We start from the raw sequence: 18,436 nt of genomic DNA on the forward strand, positions 1-18,436 counted from the left end.
CTACGGAAGTAGATTGCTCAACCTTCCTTCCGAGGAGTGGCTGGTGGGTTCAAACTGCCAGCCTCCTGGTTAGCAGTCAAGTGCCTTAGGCAGTACGCCATAACCTAAAGATCCATACTAATCTTGTTCAATTTAAAGATTGCCTTATTCTACTACTTGTAGCCATAATCAACTAAGAATCCTGCCACTGCAACCACTTTCCTTAGAACATGAGACTAAAGAAGGGACACTGCAAAACAAATAATGAAAATATACATTAACTGCTTAGATGTCATTTCCTGATAATAGGCCATTTTTGAGATGTCTTCTACCCATTACTCATAGTCAGTGTTAACCAGTTTTGAAACATGTGCATTCCTGCCCTCCTTTACTGCTTGATGAACTAAGATGACTAATCCAAGAGGAGGCCAAGACTCAAACCAAGAGCAAACAGCAGAACACACCTGTGCAGAGGTCGCAGCATCCATGTTAGAAAACACAGACTCCATCTTAGAAAGAGACTGCACATGAACCTAGTCTGAAGGAAGTTGAGATCTATTTAGGAATTTTTCACAGCCTTGTTCCGCTTCCTGACTTACAAAAGGGTCAGGATTTTATGAACACCTGCCTGCATAAGATCTTTTGAAATCAGGTACCCTACAGACTTAGAAACTACTATAAAATCCCCTAGCCTGTAAGGCTCAAGGAAACATACATGACATTGCCTATGATCCCATGTGTCTCCACCTTTCAAAGTTATTATCCTGTTATTAAACCTCTCTGAGATACAGTTGACTTTCTAGTCATTATTCTGGAACTTGGCCTGCAACAGTTTTAGCCAAACTATCAATTTGGGAGGAGTCAATGTTTCTACTATGTTGAGTCTTTCAATCTGTAAACAAATATGCATCATCATTTATTTGTTGTTGTTATGTGCCGTCGAGTTGGACCCGACTCATAGTGACCCCTCCTTGGGTTGCCAAGGCAGTATCACTACAGAAGTAGATTGCCCAACCTTCCTTCTGAAATTTCTTTTGTCAGGATTTTATAGTATTCAGCATACAAGCCCATTACATATATTAGATTTTCACTTGAGTATTGGAGATTTTTTTGAGCCTCTATAAATGATACTGTTTTTAATTACAGTGGCCAACTGTTTATTGCTAGTATAAAGCAATAGAATTGATTTTTGTAATGCTTGTCTAGTATCTCACAACTTTGTTTAGCTCAATTATTAGTTCTAGTAGTTACTCTTAATTCCTTTGGATTTCGTAAATAGACTTTTTTCTTCCTGTATGCCTCCTATTTCCTTTTTTTTTGCACTACTGAGAATTCCCAATACTATGATCCAGCAATCCTATTACTATGCATATATCCTAAAGAAGTGAGAACCAGGACAAGAACAGATATATGCACACCCATGTTCATTGCAGCACTATTTATAATAGTAAAAAGATGGAAATGACCTAGGTGCCCATCAACAGAAGAAGGGATAACCAAACTATGGTATCTACAAACAATGGAATACTATGCAACAGTGTAAAATAATGTAGAATCTACAAAACACCATATAACATGAATGAAGTTGAAGGACATTACACTGAGTGAAATAAGTCAATCACACAAGGATAAATATTGTATTAATTCATTATTGTAAAAAGTCAAGGAAAAGTTTATATATGGAAGGGAAGTTTCTTTGTTGGTTACTAGAGGTGGAAGTTTAGGGGAGGGGACACTGCAAAACATAAAAAAAAAAGTAAATCTTTCACCAATAGGTATAATCTTGCTCTTGGTAGGAGTTGTTGAGTAGATTTCAACTCATAATGACTCTATGTACAATAGAATGATACACTGCCTTGTCCTGTGTCATTCTCACAATCATTTCAATATTTGAGCTCATTGTTGCAGCTACTGTGTCAATCCATCTTGTTGAAGTGTGAAGGCTTAAAAGGGGTCCATTGACATGAGGTTACCAGAGGACAAAGGCCCTAAGAATTTACATGACTGTGACTAATCAGGATAACTTAGCATAGTTTAATAAGTTGTGATCACTAAAGGGAACAAACAAAGCTATTAAATCTATACTGTTAAAGATCTCTGACCAAGGAAAATGCTTGTCTGATGTAAGGGGTAACTATGTTGTTTTTGTTATCTCTTATAAAAGTAATTTACTGGTTACCTCAGAGAGTTGACATAGCAGGACAATGTGGCCACATCTGACAAAGGATAGGCTGAGACACTTAGCTCATTTTCCACCAATAAGCTTTGGACAAGCCATAACCCTAAAGACTAGAAAAAGGGACCTGCTATGCTATTCAAATGAAGTCATGGTTCCTTCTTGTGGACAAAATGTTTCCTAATTGCAATTATCTCTCTCTCTCTCTTCTCTTTTAAAGTGCTCTACTGTATGAATTAATCTGAAATAAAACCTGTTGTCATTTTACAGCACTTTGTGCATTATGCTCCAGAACAATTCTTTGTGAGAGTGACAGGAACCATGGCAGCTCACCTCCTGCAGTGTTTCATTGTGGACAAAGGCAGGTAGAATCCTGAACCTCGTGACATCCCTTGCATCCCATGCCCTGTTTTGCCAAACAGGGAAATCCCTCTAGTCTAGTAAGTGTTCTCAGATCTTCATCCAGTAGAGCAATTTGTCTCTGCCCATTAATGAGCACTTGTAGAATGCTTCTGTTTTACCCTCTCTTTGTGTGTGTGTGTGTGTGTGTGCGCATATTGTTGGAAACCGTTAAAAATTTCTTACAAAGTGCTAACAAAAAGGAGATAATTGGAATGACAGGAAATTCAAAAAGTAAGGAGAAACCACCCTCAGGAATGGCTGTAGCTTTTATGGAAAAGAATTATGGGTTGAATTCAGTCCTGACCTAAAGAAATGGACTAATTTGACTAGAGATCAGGAAACCAATTGATGGCCTGAGTGAAGGTCATTTGAAACTATTAAGCTAAAGTGCTTAAGGGAAAAATTAGAGGAGCTCAGGGAAAAGGTCTGCCACCCCCAACGGGAAGGATTCTAAGAGTGAGTTTTTGAATCCTCTCATAGGAGACCAGACCACAGGTTTGTCAATTGATTAAATTACTAAACATGAAGACCAACTGAGGGAATGTCATTCAGTATTAGCTCAGACTTTTCAGAGAGGAAAAAACAAGGCAAACCTGTATCTGATTTTGACAAAGCCTTTGAAGAACACTGGGAAATTTTCCCTCAGCTCCCTTTTCAAGATGAGCCAGGGAGCCAATACAATATCAGAGAGATGCTTTTTAATAATCAGATTCCACAATTCAGGCAACCACTTGAGAAAGTGGGAAAATTTATGCCATTTTCAACTCCTGGACTAGAGAAAAAAGCTCCAGTCAATAGCTCAAGTATTCCCCAGATGTTAGAAAAGACTCATGCAGATTTAAAAAGAAATTCAGAATTTTAATTGATGCTTATAAACTAGAATTCATCATTTTATTCAAGTTTGTCCACATGATAGTCAGCTCGGAGACACTGTTATTTGGCTGGAAAAGGCCGGTTGGTGAGATACTCAGAATCAAAACCCAATGACATGAGGGATAAGATTATAGAACGGGTTAACAAAGAGGCCAATGATTTATACTAAGCCATTTGAGATGCTTTCTCTGCCCTGGTTGATTGGTAAAAAAATTTATCCCTGTGTCCAAAATAAGGGAGAGTCCACTTATGATTTCAAGGAGAGATTCTTTCAAAAATTCAAAACTAAACCCTGAAAGCTATCATATTCAAGAAGACTTCAATGCCTCCTTTATTGCAGGGTGTTCTGATTTCCTAGTGCCAGTCTGACAAGAACATACCACAAATGGGATGACTTGAACAAATAGTTAATTCCGTAATGGTTTTGAGGCTTTAAGTCCGAGTTCAAAGTGCCTAGCTCTATGGGCTGGGTGAACGCCCCTCAACCTCAGGTTTCAACTCTGCCTCTTGCTCTCGGCCCACTGAAGGCCCACTGAAACTGGAGGCTTTTCTTCACTCAGAAAGCTGCTGGCTGCTGTGACTGACAAGCCCAAAATTAACAAATAAAAAGTCACAGTCTCAATGTTACCAAACCACACAGCGGGTCATTAATTCAAGTCCATTGAAAGTCCCAAGTTCAGCAGAGCATGGTAGGCTGCTGAACAGTGACACACCTACATGCAGGGTTCAAGTGTGCCGTAAGGTAGAGACCATTCCCAAACCTGTTTCTTATATGCGGGAAGCAGACCACATACCCAAAGCAGCTACTCTGCTGCTCCAATAGATTCCACCATGGAGTTAATTACCAATGTCACCATGAAGAATAACTATTTTCAGCTGTCTAGCCATTCAACCAGGAGCTCTGGTAGTGTAGTGCCTAAGGCACTTGACTGCTAACCAGACGGCTGGCGTGGTTCAAACCCACCAGTCACTCCTCGGAAGAAAGGTTGGGTAATCTACTTCCATAGTGATACTGCCTCGGAAACCCAAGGAGGGGTCGCTATGAGTCAGGTCTGACTCGATGGCAAATAACAACAACAACAGCTATTCAACCAGGCCCAGGGAAGCTGACACACAAACTTAACTACCACACAGGGTTAGGACTTTATTTAGCCTTATCAAAAGAAATGTTTTAAATTGGAAAACAATAGAAACTAAGGCATTAGCTGGATAAGTCCACAAACTTTTTCAAACCTTAGAGAAAGAGCAATGTTAACAATGAAAAAATTTTAGTAGTTAAACAGTTGACCCTACTGGTTCCAAAAGACCCAACATGGTTCAACACTGTTGTAAGAAGCCATGGCCCTTCTAGTTAGAATGCTGCAAAAGGCAACAATACAAACCAAACAGATTTGGGTCCTCCAAGCCCATAGCCCACCTATGGAAGATTGAAGGTATTCCAGGGGAAATATAAAAGTCTAGCTGGTTGTACCTGCTAATCCACATGGGGAAATAGCTATCCAGTTAAATATAGAAAGCAGCATATTCTTAGTGGACATGGGTGAAGCTATTAGCCCCAGATTCTTCTCAAGATCCTTTCACTGGAGTAACAAATGTCAGTGGTTGTTGAAGTTAGCAACCCAAGCAGACTGTGTCTCATTCCCTTTTTGTCCCTGTTTCTTTAAAATCTATAGAGGACCAACATCAATTGTTATTGAGTATGAACTCTCCTATTAACTTGTTAGGGTGATATTTTCTTGTTAAATAGAATTGTCATATATAATTTACGCTTGATAGAAGAATCTTATTAACCATCTCATCTTGTCATAAAGGGGACAAGGATCAGGAACAACAATTAGATACCAGGTGTTATTTGCAGATGCTGCAAAAGAACTCTTTAAAGTGCTGAGCAGCAAAAATATCTCTTTGAAGACTAAGGTGTGCCTGGCCCAAGCCATAGTAATTTCAGTAGCCTCATGTGCATGTGAAAGCTGGACAATGAATAAGGAAGGCCAAAAATGAGTTGGTGATTTTGAGGTGTGGTGTTGGGGAAGAATACTGAAAGTAGCATGGCCTGCCAGAAGAAAGAGCAAATCAATTCTGGGAGAAGTGGAGCAACAGTGTTCCTTGGAAGCAAGAATATCTCACCTACTTTGGTCATGTTGTCAGAAGGGACCATTCTCTGGAAAAGAATACCAAGTAGAGGTTCAGCAAAGAAGGGGAAGACTCCCAACAAGATGGATTGCCACAGTAGCTACAATGATAGGTTCAGATATGGCAAGCACTGTGAGAATGGTGTAGCACAGGGCAGTGTTTTGTTCTGTGGTACTTAGCATTGCTATAGGTTGAAGCCAATTCAGTGACCCCTACAAACAACATAACAACATGAAGAAATACAAAAAAGGATGATGTTCAAAACCAAACTTTAGTTTTGCTGCCCAGTGTTATGGGCCACTTCAAAAACAGATATAGGCAGAATAATTTCATCTACCCCTATGGAAGTTCAAATAGTCTTCTCTAAACCATGCCTCAAATCACTCAATACCCATTGAGGCCAGAAGTCAGAGAAATGTTAGATGCTATCATAAGAGACTTCTTGATAAAAGGGCTTACTTTTCCCTGTGCTGGCCTTTACCACATGCCAGTCATTCCAGTTATAAAGTCCAGGAAAAGAGGCTGGAGATTTAAGGTCCATTTATACTATCATCATTCCTTGGCATGACAATTTATTTTTGGGAAATTATCTCAATCTTTTTGGTCCTTACTTGGTTGCAGCCATTTTAAATTCTCACCTAACCCAACATTGTCCAATAATTGATTATTCAATTATGAATTATTTTTTATTTCTATTCCTAATATTCAGTTGAGTATTTTTAAGACCCTTCAGCCAGTACCCTGTTACCCAATGAGGAAGATTTAACTTATGAACTGCATGATGGTTTGGATATGACTGACCAACCATTAATATCCATGAAAGATTAACAGATCTGCTTACAGAAGGCTAAATTAGAATTGTCTGTAGAAGGCTCACATGTAAGACCTAAGGGGTCATCTCAGTACTGAAGTGGGTATACTACTGCTTTTGAGATCCTTGAAAGTCAGCCATTCCCTGAAGGAACTTAAGCCTAGCAAGCTGAACTTGTGGCTTCTTACTCAGGGTTGTGAAACAGCAGAAGATAAACCTGTTACCATTTACACAGTTTCCCATGGGATCTGCATAGTTTATGACTTAGGAATTTTATGGAAACATAGGGGATTCCTTACTTTAGCTGGCACCCCAGACAAAAATGGACCTTTAATAACTCCCTTGTTAAATAGTCTATGGTCACCATCTGCCATGGTAGTTGTTAAAATGGTGGCTCACCAATCCCTGAAAAGTAGTCCTTCACAATAAATCAAAGGGAATAATGTACCAGACAAAGCAGCAAAAGCTGCTGCTAGAAAGAACTTTCTAAACCTACAGGGGATGGGAACAAACCAGGGTAATGAAACCCTAACAGGAAAATGGAAACCTCTTAAATCTTGTTCTCAAATGTTGTTAAGAGACATCACCTTAGGGACAAAGAAACCTAACAAATACAGGAAATTTGCACCTTTGAGGAAAGTTTCTCACTATTAAAAATCCAAAGAATATTGGCAGGTCAGGAAAAATTCCTTGATTACATAAACAGTGAGTTCTACTTTGACCTCACTTAACAAATCTGTTGTTGTTATGTGCCGTCGAGTCAAACCTGACCCATGGAGACCCCTCCTTGGGTTTCTGAGGCAGTATCACTACGGAAGTAGATTCCCAACCTTCCTTCCGAGGAGTGGCTGGTGGTTTCAACTGCCAGCCTTCTGTTTAGCAGTCAAGTGCCCTAGGCACTATGCTACCAGAGCTCCTTTTACAACTCTAGGTGGGTCCTAATAACAGACTTGTCATTCTAAGTAAGCTTCATGTACTTTTTTTTTTTTTTTTTTTTTAAATGAGCTTATATTGAGAAAGTATGAAGATTTCCTACTCTTTTTAGAACAAAATTTTGGGCAATAATCTGAGCTGGCTACCCGTTATTTACTGTTTAATCCTCAGTATTGAGAATGGGATAATGCCCTATTGAGTTCAGAAGAAAAAGATTTAACCATGTTTTTGTATATCAAACTGTCTACCCATTCCCTCAGATATATTGAAAAAGGACATCAATTATAGTGTGCTCACTTCTTAGGAGAAAATTATGAAAAGAAAGAAATTTAATGCAAGCTTGAACTGAAAAGTGGTCTTAACCATTTTTCTATACTTTGAGGGAACACTACCCTAAAGCTAGTTCATACTCCAAACTTGGAGTGAAAGATGGAGACAAAAATGATTAGATAGATCACTAAATTAGACAGAAAGGAAAAGTTTTCAGAGGACCAAGTAGACTGCCTGTTTTTCCCAAAGACTTACCTGTACCGTTTGGTCATACTCCACCAGTCGACTCATAAATGGAGGGAAAAACTTAGGTGTCTCATGCAGAAGTGTTATCAGGTATATTTCTGGAAGATTGCAAAACCAAAATCTAAACTCAGTGCCATAGAGTTGGATCTGACTCATAGTGACTCCTCCTTGGGTTTCTGAGGCTGTATCACTACAAAAGTAGATTGCCCAATCTTCCTTCTGAGGAGTGCCTGGTGGGTTTGAACCACCAGCCTTCTAGTTAGCAATCAAATGCCTTAAGCACTACACCACCAGAGCTGCCGGAAAGGCTGCAGACTTTGTCAATAAAGCACATCCTCACTACCAAGAGAGCAATCCAGGCATTTTTTGCCATTCATTAAGAGCACCAAGGTGTAGCTATTGGCAGAGCTAAAAGAACTTTGTAACACTTGTTCAAGTTGGGTAGAAGCCAGTCAGAGAGGCCAAGGGCAGAAGGACATGTCTGAAGTCGTAACAGAGAGGAGACTATCCTGATCAAAGAATTGTATCCTGAGCACATTCCTGAATCTGAATTGTAACCTGTTGCTTCCCTAATAAACCCCATAATAATGAGTATTGTCTGTGAGTTCTGGCCATTGCAATGAATTTTTGAACTTAGCAGAGAAGTAGTAAGTGTTGTGGGGGAGAGAGTTGATGTAAGAATTGTTAAAAGACTGGAAGGTGGCGGTATGTCTGGCCTTAGACAAATAAGCTTTGGGATGCTGATGGTGATTCTATCTTCCTCTTGTGAAGTTAGAAGAGGTCAGAATATGTTACCGCCATGTCCTTTTTGCATATGGATATCCTTGGACATGCCTGAATAAGACATTCCTGCCATTCTTGTTTTGTAAATATAAGATCTATATAAGTTATTTGTATGAAGTAGGTACTGTATGGAGGTAGTTTTAATTAATGATTATGCAAATGCTACAGTATTATATACAACATATTATAAAAGTTGCATATCAAGAAATATGGTAGATCCTAATCAATATCCTAATCCTTGTATTCAAAATTATACTAGAGATGATTTTGGAAGGCTAGCTATATTAATGAATCATGGTTTTTACAAATTAACTTTTTCTGATTTAATAATAATTATTATTTGCTGTATCATGCCCCATGGGGATATATATTTTTATGTGGAGGTCCTGAGTTTGCTAGTGCAAGTAATGAAAATCCCAGGAATAACACTATTACTTGGACTACTAATTGTGTTGATGGATGACACATGACTGGTCAATGTACCATAGACACCCTTTGAGTGGCTTGGATATTCACACCACCTAGGCTGTTAGTTATTGGACTAGTGATGTTAAATACTTCCATTTCATGAAAGGAAATTTAGTCTTTGCCAGAAATCCCTGAGTCAATCATCCCAGTTGGGGATATTTATTGCTAAGAATTTTTATTCCATCTTTTACAATTGCTAAACTAGAAGCTTCCATTAGAAATTTATCCATGACCATGGTTAAGATAGTTAACGAAGAAGCTGAAAGGATGACAGCCCAACAGAAGTCCCTTGACTCACTAGACATGTTTTTCCTTAATAACTGCATTGACAAGATATTTATTAGTCCAGCAAGGAGTATATGCAGTAATTGTTTCTTGCTGCTCATCAATTAATAGCATAAAACCTGGCTAAAAGCCACTTGGCTGCAGGTTGTGAAGCCTTATGAATTACCAGATTTATTTAGGTAACTTCCAAATGGTATAGAGTCCAGGCTCAAAGGTATATTGCAAGGTCTCTTTGTCCTTCTAGTGATCATGCTATTAATTATTATCATAATTAAATTAATCATGATACCATAAAATGGTGTGTCCACACTTTGGAGTTCCACCTTCCACACACTGGATGCTATACTAGTGTCCACTCCTTTAACAACCTAAGGTTGTTGTTTTTGTTGTTATGTGCTGTCGAGTTGGCCCCGACTCATAGTGACCCCTCCTTGGGTTTCCAAGGCAGTATTAGTACTGAAGTAGATTGCCCAACCTTCCTTCTGAGGAGTGGCTGGTGAATTTGAACCACCAGCCTTCTGGTTAGTAGTGAAGTGCCTTAGGCACTGTGCTACCAGAGCTCCTAACTTAAGGTTAGGATCCCATTTGACACATTGGCTTTGACTATGATGAAGATCAAGATCTGTCCCAGCCACTGCATTACTCTTTGGTGTCTATTCATTGAACATGGTCTGAAATGTCTCAGAGGAGACAGCCAGTGGGGGAATAGATTCTTGTCCACAATTACTTGGGATCAAAGTGGCAAAAAAGTTGTCCTTGATTAGCACAGAGAATGTAATATTGTGAGAGGCTAAAAGTGGGTATGTCAATTTGAGGTTATCAAAGGACAAAGTACTAAGAATTTTCTGTTCTTTTTTTTTTTAAAAAATAAATTAAGCTAACTTAGCATAGTTTAAGAAAGTATGATTGGTAGAGGGGACAAACAAAGCTATTAAATCTGTACTGTTAAAAGTTACTGACCCAAGAAAATGCTTATCTGATGAAAGTGGTACCTATGTCGTTTCTCTTCTCTCTTATAAAAATAATTTTTCAATTATTTCAGAGTTGACCTATCAAGGCAATGGGCTGCAACTCTTGAAGGATGAACTGAGACCCTTACCTCGTGTTTTATCAATAACCTTTGGACAAGCCATAACCCTGAAGACTAGAAAAAGAAACCTGCTAATGGTAATCGAATGAAGCCACTGCTCCCTGTTTTGAACACTCGGATTCCTCATTACAATGTTCTCTCTCTCTTCCAAGTCGCTCCACTGTATTGATTAATCTGAAGTAAATCTGTGTTGTACTTTACAGCAGTTTATGCATTATACACCAGAACAGAAGGTCTTCCTCTTTTTTGCTGACCCTCCACATTACCAAGCATGATGTCCTTCTCCAGGAATTAGTCTCTCCTTATAACATGTCCCAAGGACTTGAGATGAAATCTCACCATCCTTGCTTCCAAAGAGTACTCTCGTAGCACTTCTTCCAAGAAAAATATGTTAATTGTTCTGGAAGTCTATGTGTTATATTCAATATTCTTTGACAACATCATATTTCAAAGGCATAAATTCTTCAACCTTCCTAATTCATTGTTCAGCTTTTGCATGAATGTAAGTTAATTGAAAATACCATGGCTTGGGTCAGGTGCACCTTAATCTTCAAAGTGACATCTTTGTCTTTTTTAACATTTTAATGAGGTCTTTTACAACAGATTTTCCCAATGCAATACATCATTTGATACCTTTACTGCTGCTCTCATTGATGTTGATTGTGAATCCAAGTAAAATTAAATCTTTCACAACTTCAAACTTTTCTGCTTTTATCATGATATTGTTTCATGTCCAGTTGTTAAGATTTTCATTTTATTTGTGTTGAGGTATAATCCATACTGAAAGGTATATTCTTTGATCTTCATCAATAAGTGCTTCAAGTCATCTTCACTTTCAGCAAGCAGAGTTACGTCATCGGCATATTGCAGGTTGTTAATGAGTCTTCCTCCAAGCTTGATGCCACATACTTCATCATATGATCCAGTTTATTAGATTCTAATCATATCTGTAGATTTTATTTTTCATAGATGCTCTTTATAGATTTGAGGAAATTTCCCTTTACTTCCATATTTTTGTGAATTTTTTCAAGCATGAGTGTTGAAGTTTGTCATTTTTCTTTCTGTATAGATTTTGATGATCACATTAATTTTCCTCCTTTTCCTGTTAATATGATGGTTTCACTGATTGCTTTTGAAATATTGAAACAACTTTGCATCTTTGGAATGAACAACTTATTCATGGTAGGATAATTCATTTTATATATTGTTGAATTCTATTCGCCAATATCATTATTAAGGATTTTCCATGGATATTGTTAAGTAATATTAGTGTGTAATTTTCTTTGCTCATATGATCTTTGTCTGGATTTAGTATCAGCATAATACTAGTTTCATAAAATGACATTTTCCCTCCTCTGTTGTTTTAAGATGTTATGTAGAACTTAGGTTAATACTTCCTTACATCATTGGTAGAATGCTCCTGTAAAGTCATCTGGGCCTGGAAATTTTTTTTTTTTTAATAAAAGTTCATTTTCCTTATTGTTATAGGGCTATTAACATTGTCATTATCATATCTGATAAATTGTGGTACTTTGTCTTTCTAAAGGATTTGGTGTATTTCATCTAAATTTGTATGTGTGAAGAGTTGTTCAGAGTATTGCCTTGTTTCCTATTGATGTCTGCAGTAATAGCCCATGCCAAGCCTAATCTTGGTAATTTATGTTTTTCCTATTTATTCTCTGTCATGCTTAACAGCTGTTTGTCAATTTTATAGATCTTTTTCAACATGTGATTTATTTAATACATGCTCCATGAGGACTTGAAAGAAGTATGTATTCTACTATTGTTGTGTAAAATATTAATTATATATTGTTAATTCATGTTGTTGATTTTTTTATATGCTTACTAATTTTCTGTCTAATTGCTGCTGACACAGGGGTGCTGAAGACACTAATTATAATGATCAGTTTGTCTATTTCTCCTTTTAGTTGTATGACTTTTCCCCATATACTTTGCAACTCCATTATTTGGTGCACACTCATTTTGTATTCCTTTAAGTACTTTAAAGACTGACCCTTTTATCTTTATGTATTTTCCTCTATTTGTCCTGTTATTCTGTTTGCTCTGAAGGATTCTTACCTTATACTCATGTGTGAATGCTTGATTGGTCTAATCTTTGCATATTATATCTCTTTCCATCCTATTACTTTCATTACGTTTGAAGTGAGATCCCTGTAAGAAGCACATAGTTGAGTCATGTCTGTGGATTCATTCTACCACTCTTCTCCATATTTGCTTTTATATATTTAGATCATTATATTTGATGTAATTATTAATATGATAGAGCTGACTGCCATTTTATTTATTTACTTATTATATTCTTTGCTTTCTGTTTCTCTGTTTTCTTTCTCTGACTATTTTTTTTTAGAAGTTACTTACATATTTTTAGAATTCCATTTTGGGAGCTCTGGTAGCATAGTGCCTAAGGCACTTGACTGCTAACCAGGAGGCTGGAGGTTCAAACCCACCAGCCACTCCTCGGAAGGAAGATGGGGTAATCTACTTCCGTAGTGATACTGCCTCGGAAACCCAAGGAGGGGTCGCTATGAGTCAGGTCCGACTTGACGGCACATAACAACAACAACAATAGCAATTTTAATATATCTTCTAATTGTTAATGGTATTGTTAATGGTTCCTCTGGATATTAAATTATTTATAATAACATCACACTTGGCTAGTTTCTAAGTTTATGTCTTTAGACAAGTGAGAAAAGTTTTCAGTTACTATTTCTTCAGTAGTTTTTACCTGCACCCTTTTTCTTCTCTCCTTCTAAAACTTAGATGGCATGAATGTTAGAATTTTCTCATACTCTTATAACTCCCTGTGGCTCTTTTCATTTTTGTTTTCCATCTATGTTGTTCTTTGCTACTCAAATTAAACTTTCTATTGTTTTGTCTTCTAGTTCACAGATTCTTTCCCTATCTCCATCATTTTGCTATTGAGAGCATCTCTTAAGTTTTTTTTTTTAATGGTTATTATATTTCAGTTCTAAAATTGTATTTGATTCTTCTTTATATCTTCTAGTTCTTTGATATGACTTATGATTTATTTGTTGAAACTCTCTCTTTTTTATTGGTTCCAAATGTTCATAAATGTCCATTGACATAGTCTGGGGAAGATTGCTTTAAAACCGTTATCTTGTAGTTATAATATCATTGTCATGTGGTGCTGCCATCTATTGATTGTCATGTTCTCCTTCAGGCTGCACTTTTCTGACACTTGGTATAACAGAGGTTTTCAATTGAAACCTGGACATTTGGGGCATTATTAATGAAACTTTGGATATTGTTTAACTTTTGTACTATTGATATCATACTTGCAGAGGACAGGTGGGTGTTATTTTGTTACTGCCAGTTGGGGTTAGAAGTCTCAGTTTCCCACTTGTCCTCTGTTGATACTTTATATGAGTATTATTATTACTTCTCTGGATTATTGGAGCTCTGGTTTTCCACTAAGCCCTCACTGACACCTCTCTAGATGGGAGGAGCAAAACTGTTACTCCCTCCTATATTGCATCCACAGAAACTGGAGTTGGGGCTCATTACTACTCATGAGTATAAATGTGCTGGTTACCAACTTTGAAAAATATCTTTCAGGAAAATATTTTTCAGGAAAAAAGAGGAAATAAAGCTATTCTGTAAGACCCCCTTGATGGTGAGAAGAGTGATTATTACAGCATGAAAAAGTTGGAAATCTAGCTAGGTTCCCCACTTGGACTTTGGTGGTGTGAGTGGGAGTAAGATCACATTTTTTATTTTTCTCTTTTTAGTGCAATTATTATCGAAAAATATTCTGTCTTGTAGACTGTTCCTTTCCTGATGTCTTGGCTAGAGAGAGCAGGTTTTCTTGATGTTTTTATCTATCTATCTATCTATTTATCTATTGATTTGTTTGTTTGTTTGTTGTTTGTGCCTGTTGACATTTCAAGTTTCTCCAGCATTCATTTTGGGATATAAAGGCAAAAAGAAAACCCAGAATATTCTCCACCATGCTGATCTTCGGGTCCTGAAGTCTTGTTCCTGTCATTGTTGAGAATTTTATGTATGTTTTATGTATAATATCTAAATGTTTTAGTTATACTTAGAAGGAAGCAATAGGGAAAAGTTAACTTATTTCATATTCCTGGAATTAGAAGTAGACACTGGGACATTTTAATAGTAATAAACATATTACATCATAACTGCAGGTATAAAATCAGATTGTACATTATGTTTGCACAGTAGTCAGCCACAGAAAGATAATGGATCTTGAAAAAGAATATATAAAAAGTTCAGCACTGATGTTGAAGGATTTATGTGAGTGTTACTAAGAGAAAGAAGTAGGATTCATAATAGCTAGCATGTATAAAGTCTTATTAGGAAAAAGATATAAAATCAACTCTTCCCCCTCACCAGAAGAAAGGCCTGGAGATTTACTTCCAAAATATCAGCCATTGAAAACTCAATCTAGCACACTTGTACTTCGACTCACATGAGTTTACCATGAGGTGTAGTCAATTTAATGGCAATTGGTTTTATGCACGATTATTCTTGGAGCAATGTTTCTAATTAACAGAGGATAAGTACTACCCTATAGCTGTGAGTCGGGGCCGACTCGACGGCACATAACAACAACAACAACAACATAGTTGTGAAGTATATCGTACTATCAAAGTGCTTTCTTAATGTATATGTATGTATAAACTATTTAGTTTTATATGTAAATCAGTAGGGAAAGTAAGCTAACATATATCAAGTATCTACTACCAGTCAGTTACTCTGGCCTCTGTTTTATTCTTTTTAAAATTTTTATTATTGATTTATATATTTTTATTGTGCTTTGGGTGCAAATTTACATAACAAACTTGGTTTACATTCAACAGTTCACGTACATCTGATCACAGCCCTGACTGTCTTCCCCAACCATAAAAAAACTCTCTTCCCCTCGCCTCCCTGTGATTATCCCTTCCCTGTGCCATTTTGATCTATGCATTCCTTTTATATAAAATCAACCTTTACATGAATGTGAGAGCATATGCTTACATGTTCATATTTATATGTAGATGCATGTAAAGATGTAATGACTAGGTTATAAGCAGGGATAAGGAAACAAATCTATAGAACAAAAACTACACTTTAGAAGAAACGTACTTTGTTTAATGTGATCATATGTTTCAAATTATTGCAAAATTGTGTATGAGTATTAGAAGCTTTTGAGTGTTCATCAAAATATCAGCAGTTTTAACCAACCAGTTCTGCAGAACAAAGATGGGGTAGTCTACTGTAAAGATTACAGCCTTGGAAACCATATAGGGCAGCTTTGTCCTATAGTCTCACTGTGAGTTAGAATTGACTTGATGACAATGAATTTGCTTTTTGATTTATTATATATGTAAAAATAAACTTTAAAATGCACAAACTAGAAAGAAAATACTTATTTGAGTTTTTTGGATAAAAACTTAAATTTCCATCTCATTATGTAGTTCTCAATGGAACTCTGGTGGTGTTATAATAAGACATTTGGCTGCTAAACAAAGGATTGGTGGTTCAAACCTAGCAGATACTTCTTGTGAAGAAGATGATGCAATCTACTTCTATAAATATTTACATGCTTGGAAACTCTATGGGGTTCTCTAACAGTCAGAATTGATTTGATGGCACTGAGTTTAGAATTCTGGGGGATGGAGTCCTCAAACTGCTTTGGTGGCACACTGGTTAAAGCATTGGACTGCTAACCAAGAGACTGGCAACTCAAACCCACCAGCCACTAAGTGACAGAAAGATGAGGAAGTCTGCTTCAGTAAAGATTTATAGCCATGGAAATTCTATGGGACAGTTTTACTCTATCTTTGGGTTCATTATGATTCAGAATCAAACTTATAAAAGTGGGTTTGGTTTGGTTTCTGTGAAATCCTTGACCTCCAAATGTGTTCAAGTAGACTGTTCATATGGACACAAGAACAGGTGACTACAGATCTGTATGCTATTTAGCTGCACGAAAAAGTGCTAGGGAAGTAAGAATTCAAATAAATAATTGAGCAGCTGCGATTTCATTATTTGACATCTAAAATATCAGCAAAAGGATAATATTACTTTTTTTCTGAAAATTTTTAATGATATGTTGTGAACATTTTAGTAATATAAGCTTAAGGTGAAAAGTGAATTATCACACCTGATACACTGAATACTTCCTAAGAAGTTAGCATGTATCGATATACATTAGATGATTTTCTTTGTTTATACTCACCAGCCACTCCTTGGAAGGAAGACTGGGCAGTCTATTTCATGTAAAGATGTTGTTGTTGTTGTTATTTGCCGTCGAGTCGGCCCCAACTCATAGCGACCCCTCCTTGGGTTTCCGAGGCAGTATCACTACGGAAGTAGGATTGCCCAACCTTCCTTCCGAGGAGTGGCTGGTGGGTTTGAACCACCAGCCGTCTGGTTAGCAGGCAAGTGCCTTAGCCACTATGCTACCAGAGCTCCCAATGGAAACCCAAGGAGGAGTTGCTATGAGTCGGAATCAACTCAAAGGCAGTGAGGTTTCTTTTTTCTTTTGGTGTATTCGTTTGCTATACTACCAAGAGTAGAAATTACAGCTTTAAATTAGTTAAAAATTTAATTAAAACTAAGAACAAAATCTAATTAACATCTATAAAAATCATCTATACTCTAAAAGCTATGAATATATATTTCATTTGAGAATTTAGCTTTACCAGTGAAATTATCTCATTTTAAAATAAATCTGTAAGATCAGAATGCCATTTATGAAATTAATCCTTTAATATATAGTAATCAAATACCTTGAATTACAGTTTCTATGTTTTAATTTCATACAATAATACACACATTTTCAACCTCTTAAATATTTCCCTGTTGAATACATGGGAAAACATTCTAATTTTTGCTATGAAATTCAAGGCCTTTCATGGTTTTATTCTTATCTACAACTTTACTTATCTTCTGTCTATAAACATTTTGTTCTCTGTTCTTCCAAATAACCCTATATTATTCATGCTAAATTTGCTCATACTGCTACTTCCTCTGCTAGGAATGCTCTTGATGTCTGTATCACATGACAAACATGTACAGGTATCCCTCATTTTATTGAAATTTGCCAGTAGCATGTTTTTTACAAATGAAAGTTTGTGACAACCCTGCTTTAATCATATCTATTGGTTCAATTTATCCATCAGCATGAGCCCTCATCATGTCTCTGTTTGACATTTTGGTAATTCTTACAATATTTCAAACTTTTTCATAATTCTATTACACACTTACTAGACTATAAAAACCAAACCAAAACCACTGCCATAGAGTCAATTCCAACTCATAGAGACCCACACTGGGTTTCTGAGGTGGTAAATCTTTATAGAAGTAGATGGCCCAGTCTTTTTTCCACAGAATAGCAGGTGTGTTTGAACCATCAACCTTTTGGTTTGCAGTCTGATGCCTTAGGCACTGTGCTAATAGAGCTCCTTAACAGACCATAATATAGAGTAAATGTAACTTTACATGCACTAAACCAAAAAACCAAGCTCACTGCCATCAAGTCACTCCAAACTCATAGCTACCCCTTCTTGGGTTTCTGAGGCAGTCTTTCTATGGAAGTAGATTGCCCAGTCTTCCTTCCGAGAAGTGGCTGGTGAGTTTGAACCACCAGCCTACTGGTTAGCAGTCAAATGCCTTAGGCATTATGCTACATTGCAATATTTGGTTTATTGCACAAACCTGCAATATCTGAGATATACTTTCATTCTATTTGAAAATATAGTTCAAAGTTCATAATTTTCTTGACTGTTAAATTTATTGTCCAAGCACTAAAAAATGTTGTATTTATTTGTTTCACAACTATTACTCACTTTAACATAAATATTTTAATATATATAAATTTAAATATTGCCCCACAAAAAAAAAAAAAAAAAAAAAAAAAAAAAAATTGGCCATTGAATTGATTCTGACTCATAGTGACCTCAGTGTATTTCCAAGATGGTAAATCTTTGTGGAAGTA

The 18,436-nt window shown here is 36.7% G+C and overlaps 1 protein-coding gene across 1 annotated transcript in view; it reads left to right on the plus strand.

Moving 5' to 3' along the window:
- Nucleotides 1-3,098: 3,098 nt before the first annotated feature.
- The window catches only part of LOC103203770 (forkhead box protein P1-like), a 159,282-nt gene continuing 143,944 nt past the window's right edge, over nucleotides 3,099-18,436 (plus strand). The window contains 3 exon segments of the mRNA XM_007948846.1: nucleotides 3,099-3,360; nucleotides 10,402-10,526; nucleotides 14,220-14,290. Coding sequence (XP_007947037.1) covers nucleotides 3,099-3,360; nucleotides 10,402-10,526; nucleotides 14,220-14,290 — 458 coding nt within the window.

This window comes from Orycteropus afer, unplaced genomic scaffold (genome assembly GCF_000298275.1).
Source record: "Orycteropus afer afer isolate SDZICR_OR568_19922 unplaced genomic scaffold, OryAfe1.0 scaffold00228, whole genome shotgun sequence".
In the NCBI taxonomy this organism is placed as follows: Eukaryota; Metazoa; Chordata; class Mammalia; order Tubulidentata; family Orycteropodidae; genus Orycteropus; species Orycteropus afer.